This window comes from Sinocyclocheilus rhinocerous, unplaced genomic scaffold, assembly GCF_001515625.1.
Source record: "Sinocyclocheilus rhinocerous isolate Xijiao unplaced genomic scaffold, SAMN03320098_v1.1 scaffold383, whole genome shotgun sequence".
Classification (NCBI taxonomy): domain Eukaryota; kingdom Metazoa; phylum Chordata; class Actinopteri; order Cypriniformes; family Cyprinidae; genus Sinocyclocheilus; species Sinocyclocheilus rhinocerous.
The window spans coordinates 96,313-105,841 of NW_015643560.1; the positions used below are offsets into that span (position 1 = coordinate 96,313).

Consider the following 9,529-nt stretch of genomic DNA (forward strand, 5'->3'; position numbering starts at 1 on the left):
GACCAAAAGACAGTACACAGAATCTCTTGGATTACAATTTGCAACTAGACGGATGTACACTCTTAAAAATAAAGGTGCTTCACGATGCCAGAGAAGAACCTTTTTGTCTAAAGAGTTCCATAAAGAACCTTTAACATCTGAAGAACCTTTCTGTTTCACAAAGGGTTCTTTGTGGCGAAAGAAGGTTCTTCAGATTATAAAAAGGTAAGAAAGAGATAGTTCTTTAAAGAACCTTTGACTGAATGGCTCTTTGTGGAACCAAAAATCGCTTGAAGAACAAGCACCTTTATTTTTAAGAGTGTATGTTTCATTATCATTTGTTATCATTCATTACAATCAATAAAATACACTGAAACTGCGGGTACAGTTAAAGGGATAGTTCACAAAAAAAAAGAAAATTCTGTCATCATTTACTCACCCTCAAGTTGTTCCAAACCTGTATGAATTTCTTTCTTCTGCTGAACACAAAAGAAGATATTTTGAAGAATGTTGGTAATCAATTAAACAATTGTTGGTCCTCACCGACTAACATAGTATGAAAAAAAAATACTATGGTAGTCAATGGGGACCAGAAACTGATCTTCAAAAGATCTTCTTTTGTGTTCAGCAGAACAAAAAAAATTTTGCACAGGTTTGGAACAACTTGAAGGTGAGTTAGTTTTTAGGTGAACTATCCCTATAAGAGAGCATTGTGGAGTCGCAAAAAGAGCAGTGACTCATGGGATCGTGTAAGTTAACTGTCCTGGGTTTGCTAAAATCAAACGCATTTGAAATGCTCTGTGGTCTTTGACTAAACTTGCCCATCAAGATTGCCCATTCCTTTGAGAAAAAGAAGTACCATTTAGGATACTTTTTAAAAAGAGCACTTATTTCAGAAATTATATAGATGATAATGAGTAACAGTTAAATTATTAATCAAGTACTTTACATGTGCTTTAAAATGTCAACACATCAAAAATTTTATTTACATTTTTAAGCACAACAAAATATTATTAAAACAATGATTTGAAATGTACCTTAAATACTTGAAATGATTAGAAATGTTAAAAGTGTACATAATTGTGAAACATTAACAAAAAGTGCACTCTTGTACTTAATTTCATTAATATTATGCTATCTGCAAGTAGTTTTTAATATATTAAAGATATATGATATAAGTACACTTCTTTTTCACAGGGGTTCACTATCAATTCTATTTTTTTTGCGCGTTTCACAATACATATAGTTTCAAAGCAGCTTCACAGAAAATGAATGTTTCTACATTACAAATAAGAGAGATCTGTTATCAGAGGTGACTTTGTCAAAGTAATGTCCCTTATGACATAAATGTACAGTTCTAAGATTATACAAATCATGCAGTTAGTTAACAATGAACACATGAAATCAGTGATTACATGATGTGATTACAATGGTCACATAATGACCACCTGTTGTTTTTGTTCTTGACAAAACACCTATTGTATTAACCCGTCACATGACGAATAAAAAAGACACACAAATCCTATTTGACTGTTCAGACTCGAACGCATTAACAAAAATCTTTAATAGGATTTCAAATGAGTCGACATTCGAAGGCTTGCATCGGGCTTATACAAATTGGATTTCATGTGTTTTTAGCCTGTTCACACTACAAAAAAAGGAATTGAGTTGGATAGACCAAATTAAAAAAAGGGGAGGGTAACTGAGTTGGATAGACCAAATAAAATCTGTTTTTTTCTGCCTAGTATGAAGACATTTCAGCAGAGGTACACACTGTTCAGTGTAACAATGTAACATAATTTGATACATTGATAATATGTATCAAATTTAATTTGATAAATTGATATTTCTGATAAATTGATAATTTTATAAAATACTACTACAAATGGCCAGAGACAAGTGTGTGCTGACTGATATTAACTGAATGATATGTGGTCACCAAAAATCAATACTAGCCTAGTGCCTCGGGGAACAGTCAAGACCATAACCACCCATGTTTCCTCTCTGATTTTCTAGTTAATAATGCAGGCGTGGGTTTGCTGGGCCCTGTGGAGAGCATCAGCATGGATGAGATGAAGAGAGTGTTTGAGACCAACTTCTTCGGAACTGTGCGCATGATAAAAGAGGTCATGCCGGACATGAAGAAGAGGCGATCCGGCCACATTATCGTCATGAGCAGCGTAATGGGCCTGCAGGGTAGGACGGACACACCAGGCTAAACCTTCTGTGTCACACAGCTGAATGCTTGACAGTCAGAGGGACAATAGAGCCATTCAGAGTTATGCACTTAGCTGAAGAGCAGTATGACAGCCAGATATGGCACACATGGTTTGGGCCACTTTGGGAGGGCAGCAGAACATGAATTATCACTGAATATGTCTCTGTTGAACTTATCCGCAGGTGTGGTATTCAATGATGTCTACACGGCCTCTAAGTTCGCCATAGAGGGCTTCTGTGAGAGTATGGCTGTGCAGCTGCTGAAGTTTAATGTGAAGTAAGTGATCCAAAGTCTTACGATTTGGGGCCTATGCATGTCAAGCCTAAATTTCCGGCATGAAAAAAGAACAAGGTTTAAAACCATAACAATGAACATATCAATGAAATATCAGATTGCTATGATCTGTGATGAATTTTTTTTATTTTTTTTTTTCAGCAAATTACAAAATATTGTATAAGTATATTATCCTCATGTCATTTAGTTACACTTACAACACTGGTTTAATGCCATGTGCCATTGAAAATAATCTCATAATCCTCAAAAATCCTCAAAAAAAATCAAGATGTGCACTAAAATCTTATTTTTTATCTCATAGTAATTATTGTTTTTATTGAAGAACATACAGTTCTTGAAACTTCTGGAATCACAAAATATTTTGTGGTTAATTAATTAAATATATCAACACTCCCAATTTCTGTTAATAAAAATGTTTTAGAATAAGCTGATTTGCTATAATTACAGCAGAAATACAGGAAATATCTCTCAACTGGGGAAAAAAATCATTTTCACTAAATGCCTTCAAATATTGTTTTTAGAGAAAAGGTGACTTTATTCTTAAACTTATGACTTTATTCTCATTAAAATGCCTATTATGAGATTTATTCTTAAGATTAATTGACTAATTTATTTATAAACCTATTGTGCTCATCAGACTTGGTGTAAAAAGGCTTTTTATAATCCATCTTATTGGCATTAAAGAGTGCTATAGTGCTAATGTAGCATTCCTTCTGTTCTCCTAGACTATCTCTGATTGAGCCAGGCCCAGTGCATACAGAGTTTGAAACAAAGATGATGGAAGAGGTGGCCAAGATGGAATATCCTGGAGCAGATGCAGACACCGTCAGATACTTCAAGGATGTGTACATACCATCATCCATTGATATCTTTGAGGCATTGGGACACACCCCTGAGGACATTGCTAAAGTATGTGTCACTGTTAGACTGCAAACATATGAATGCTATAAATTCATTGCATTACAAATTGCAAGCTCTAATTTGCCTTCACTACCCTTTAAATCTCCACAAATTTTCGTTTAAACACTAAGCCTGTCGCTATTATATTCTCTTCTTAATTACCCACAATACAGTGTACCAAGAAAGTGATTGAATCCAGCCGACCCCGATTCCGGAATCTGACCAACAGCCTCTATACGCCCATTGTGGCCATGAAATACGCGGACGAGACCGGAGGACTCTCAGTGCACACTTTCTACAACCTGCTCTTTAACTTCGGCTCTCTTATGCACATCACCATGAGCATCCTCAAATGCCTGACATGCAGCTGCCTGCGCAGACGCACCATTTCTCCTGACTGAAGAGGGCAGCAGTGAGACGCACACACTCCCAATTCCCTCAGTTTACAGCAGAACGGACACAACTCAATGCAACAAACAGAAGAATACAATACCTCAAAGGAATAATCCACATTAAAACACACATGCATAATTTGGATTTTTTTTACATAATCAAGTGAGTTACTGTCAAAGCAGACATTGTTTTAAAGGAGTAAGCTGGTTTAAGTTATTACCATGATTGTCAATTATGGAGCATTTTTGCAAACCATACACCATAACAGACCATTCCAAAAGCTAATTGTGATGCTTATGATGGTCATGATTCAACTGAAAAAGAATCACATAGCTGCCTTTATTTGTACTAATGATTTACAATGTCTGTTTAACTCTTTCCCCGCCATTGACGGAATTTTCCAGCTTTCCGTGTTTTCACTGTCGTATGGTAGGAGGCACTATTAGACGTCTTCTGAAAGAGTACTGAACGTCTGGATCAAAACACAACTGGCAGAGACCCATCTGGGAGTAGAACAGTCTGAAGCTCGGAGGGCAGAGGACTGATGCATTGCTGTTGCCGGAAGTTTTTTTCGAGGACTGACTACTGAGGAGTCAAACTATAACAACAAACTTGGGAAGACTGAGGACTGTGAAGTTTAGTTATGGAGAATATAGTAAATTTGGGTGTTGTGAGGAACTGGGATTTTTGACCAAAAGTCTGTATAGGTACAGAAATGGCAGGGAAAGAAACGGACAGTAAGAGTAAGAGTAAGGGGGGGGGGGGGGGAAAATCCAGTGCACCAAGAAAGTGATTGAATCCAGCCGACCCCGATTCCGGAATCTGACCAACAGCCTCTATACGCCCATTGTGGCCATGAAATACGCGGACGAGACCGGAGGACTCTCAGTGCACACTTTCTACAACCTGCTCTTTAACTTCGGCTCTCTTATGCACATCACCATGAGCATCCTCAAATGCCTGACATGCAGCTGCCTGCGCAGACGCACCATTTCTCCTGACTGAAGAGGGCAGCAGTGAGACACACACACTCCCAATTCCCTCGGTTTACAGCAGAACAGGACACAACTCAATGCAACAAACTGGAGAATACAATACCTCGAAGAAATAATCCACATTAAAACACACATGAATAATTTGGATTTTTATGTGAACAACACATAATGTTTTATTATAATGCCAACACCTCTATTCACCTAATCAAGTGAGTTACTGTTAAAGCAGACATTGTCTTTAAAGGAGTAAGTTAGTTTAAGTTATTACCGTGATTGTGAATTTTGAAGCATTTTGCGTTTACAAAAAAGAAAAACTGGTACATAAAAAAATCAAACCGTACACCATAACAAACCATTCCAAAAGCTAATTGTGACGCTTATGATGGTCATGATTCAACTGAAAAAGAATCACATAGCTGCCTTTATTTGTACTAATGATTTACAAGTAAATGTCTGTTTAACTCTTTCCCCACCACTGACGGAATTTTCCAGCTTTCCGTGTTTTCACTGTTGTACAGTAGGAGGCGCTATTACACATCTTCTGAAAAAGTACTGAAAGTCTGGATCAAAATATGGCTGGCAGAGACTAGTCTGGGAGTAGACAAGTCTGAAGCTCTTAGGGTAGAGGACTGACGCATTGCTGTTGCCACGAGTTTTTTTTTTTGAGGACTGACTACCGAAGAGTCAAAATATAACAAACTTGGGAAGACTGAGGACGTTGAAGTTCAGGTATTGTAAATATAGTACATTTAGGTATTGCAAGGAACTTGGACTGGGATTATCGACCGATGGCCTCTATAGGTCTGGAACGATACTCGGACAGTAAGAGTAATAGTATGGTTTGCAATGAGGAATATGAGAGAAGAATAAATGAGTGGGAAATCGTGGGAAAGAGAAAGAATGGAAAAAGCCCACAAATGAAGAAAAAAAGAAACACCCAGCATCGGAAAAAGAAGGAAGTGAAGAGAAAGAAAATAACGTAAGAGGGTCAAATGAATGTAGTTGTTAGACCGGATTAAATTAACAAAAATCATTAAAGGATAGATTGGAGAAGTGAAATATGCAAGGATTCTAGGAGATGGGCACTTGCTAATTTGAATGCAATAATAAAGTCCAAATGGAAAAGGCTGGCAAATGTTGGAAAAGTTAAGGTCCTTAAGGTGGCTAGAGTTGGGGGAAAAAGAATCTGTGGATGCAAGGGGGTGATCTATGGTGTTCCCATTAATGTTAATGTAAGGGAACTAGTGGAAAACTTAAAAGTAAGAATAATGACGAAAGGAGTAGAAAAAAGGAAACAGAATCTGTACTAATTAAATTTGAGGGAAAAGCTCTGTTTTTAAAGGCCAATTAAAATGTTCATTGTAAAATGAATATTTGTTGTGCTTATTTATTTGATTCTCAGTTAAAACAACAATATACAACATTACTGTAAATAATACAAGCAATACAACACCTTTGGTATTCTTTTATCTGGAAAAAAAGGTTAATAGTGACAGTCAACAGAGAGCTTACATATCACTTATATAAAGCTTAAAGGATCGGTATCGGCCGCGGCCGAACATGATGACAAGAAATCAGTCGTCCGTATTGGCTGCAAAAATCCTGGTCGGAGCACAGTGTAGCTTTCTGGGGATGTGAAGTACTTAAAAAAGAGGTGGAGATGCAGCAAATAAGGCTAAACAAAAAGGTATCATATGCTGAAGCAGTTCATTTGGCTGGACAGGAAAAACATAAGGAGGGAAGAGGTAATAAAGAGCAAGGGAAAGTAAATGGACAGCAAGGTAATAGGAATGCATGGATAGAGAATAAGAAAGAAGTCACTTTCATTGCAGCAGTAATAAATGCAACATTTGAAAAAATCAAAAACAGAAAGGATTCCGGTGTTTGTGAAAGCAGCAGAACATCATATGGGCTTGAAGTGGAAGGAGGTAAATGATGAACTTAGGATGCAAGCAAGTCAAGAGATTTCATGTGTAGGGTGATAATATTAATAATACTAAAATTGCAATGGAATGCAAGAAGCAGGGGCGGATTGGCCATCTGGCAATTCTGGCAAATGCCATAAGGGCCAGACCATTTTTTAAATGTGGGCCGGTCCGATTTTTTTTTAATATATATATATATATATATATATATATATAAATACATTGTTTTTACAGGCTGGCAGCTTTTATCGCTTGCAAGATTTTAATATGATGATAATAATAATAATAATAATAAACGTTGAGCATTTGGCCCAGTCGGCGATGGCCGGCTGGTTTCGAGATGGGCCGAGTGACCCAATCAGAGGTTACGCGGACGTAATCAAAATCAAGCACGTCATAAGTGCAACACGAGCTAATTGTCAGATGATGGACCGTAAAAAAAGGAAAGGCGGTGCAGAAAAGCTTTGAGAAAGCAAAAAAAGGGCTCTTAAATCCGACGCTGCCAAATGCATAAAATTAACCGAAATCTTCTCAAAAGGTTTAAATTCGGCTGCTGTAGCGGAGGACAGTAATGCAGTAGAGGAGGTAAGAAGAAAACAGAAAATATACTGCTCAAGTCATTTTCATGCAATTCACGTTACTTCTGCCAGTTTTTGACAGTAACCTATACTGTGTTAAACAGTTGTAAGCTTAGCGTAGAACCCCCGTATATTTTAAAATGTCATTGCTTATCAGCAGATAACGTGGGATTTAGGCCGGGTATACAGACTGGTGTAGGCTACTAGCAATATAGTCTAACATGTCAAAAACCTATAGCAATAGCCATAGTACTGTAGGCATTTGTAGTGAACTCTGAATACGTAGCTAGTCATATATTAAAGTAAAACATTAAATACATGCATAGGTTACAGTATGTAATAAATCTTTAGGTAGGGTGGAACATAGACTTCTGTTACAGGCACTATCTATGCAATAGTTAGATGATGTAATATGAGCCATTGGGGATCGGTATCGGCCGAACATGATGACAAGAAATCAGTCGTCCGTATTGGCTGCAAAAATCCTGGTCGGAGCACAGTGTAGCTTTCTGGGGATGTGAAGTACTTAAAAAAGAGGTGGAGATGCAGCAAATAAGGCTAAACAAAAAGGTATCATATGCTGAAGCAGTTCATTTGGCTGGACAGGAAAAACATAAGGAGGGAAGAGGTAATAAAGAGCAAGGGAAAGTAAATGGACAGCAAGGTAATAGGAATGCATGGATAGAGAATAAGAAAGAAGTCACTTTCATTGCAGCAGTAATAAATGCAACATTTGAAAAAATCAAAAACAGAAAGGATTCCGGTGTTTGTGAAAGCAGCAGAACATCATATGGGCTTGAAGTGGAAGGAGGTAAATGATGAACTTAGGATGCAAGCAAGTCAAGAGATTTCATGTGTAGGGTGATAATATTAATAATACTAAAATTGCAATGGAATGCAAGAAGCAGGGGCGGATTGGCCATCTGGCAATTCTGGCAAATGCCATAAGGGCCAGACCATTTTTTAAATGTGGGCCGGTCCGATTTTTTTTTAATATATATATATATATATATATATATATATAAATACATTGTTTTTACAGGCTGGCAGCTTTTATCGCTTGCAAGATTTTAATATGATGATAATAATAATAATAATAATAAACGTAGCGGAGGACAGTAATGCAGTAGAGGAGGTAAGAAGAAAACAGAAAATATACTGCTCAAGTCATTTTCATGCAATTCACGTTACTTCTGCCAGTTTTTGACAGTAACCTATACTGTGTTAAACAGTTGTAAGCTTAGCGTAGAACCCCCGTATATTTTAAAATGTCATTGCTTATCAGCAGATAACGTGGGATTTAGGCCGGGTATACAGACTGGTGTAGGCTACTAGCAATATAGTCTAACATGTCAAAAACCTATAGCAATAGCCATAGTACTGTAGGCATTTGTAGTGAACTCTGAATACGTAGCTAGTCATATATTAAAGCAAAACATTAAATACATGAATAGGTTACAGTATGTAATAAATCTTTAGGTAGGGTGGAACATAGACTTCTGTTACAGGCACTATCTATGCAATAGTTAGATGATGTAATATGAGCCATTGGCTTGCTTATGTTCTCCCTTGTCTGAATCGTGTGTTCATCTATTCAAAACTAGAATGTTTCTGGACCCAGTGCAGACAGCTCAGCTGCTGCAGCAGAGTCAAGTGTCATGGAGGTAGGAAGACAGCAATGAGAGAGACACACCCTGACACAAATGCTGCCACAGTTTCTTAATACTGTCTGTGGCTCTAATTAACTATTAATTAACCCTTATGATAGGAGGAACCTGTGCATGTGTGTCACACACAGATCACACACACATGCCTTTTTACACCACACACACACAAATGCAGCACTAGCAACACTTCAGCATACTTTAATTCACAAATAACTATATATCATAAAGGATTTAAAAATGTACAAATCTGTTGGCACACACACACACACACACACACACACACACACACTCTCTCTCAACTATTACTGCTGCTACTATTTATAGTTTTTTTGCTATATATTCTATTCCCTTTTGTGCTACTGTTATTACTTAATTGTATTCATGTGTATTCCAATGTTGAGAGCAGTCAGTTAGAAAATATTTTGCTGCAATGTTTACATCCTATACTGTGTTCATTAACTAGGATGTTGCTGGAATCAGTGCAGCCAGACACTCCTGGTCTGCCAATACCAGTGCTGTGAGAAAGGATGCTACGGTAGGCCTAGCAGAGACTGGGAGGAGTATGGTAGAGGTAGGAAAA

The 9,529-nt window shown here is 37.4% G+C and overlaps 1 protein-coding gene across 2 annotated transcripts in view; it reads left to right on the top strand.

Annotated features, from left to right (window-relative positions):
* LOC107757358 (retinol dehydrogenase 8-like) overlaps positions 1-4,530 on the top strand; it is a 12,132-nt gene extending 7,602 nt beyond the window's left edge. For both annotated transcript variants that reach the window (XM_016574799.1, XM_016574798.1), the window contains exons 3-6: positions 1,996-2,175; positions 2,380-2,473; positions 3,217-3,400; positions 3,565-4,530. In XM_016574799.1, the coding sequence (XP_016430285.1) occupies positions 1,996-2,175; positions 2,380-2,473; positions 3,217-3,400; positions 3,565-3,792 (686 nt within the window). In that variant the 3' untranslated portion in view covers positions 3,793-4,530. The remainder of the gene's footprint in view (positions 1-1,995; positions 2,176-2,379; positions 2,474-3,216; positions 3,401-3,564) is intronic.
* Positions 4,531-9,529: the final 4,999 nt, after the last annotated feature.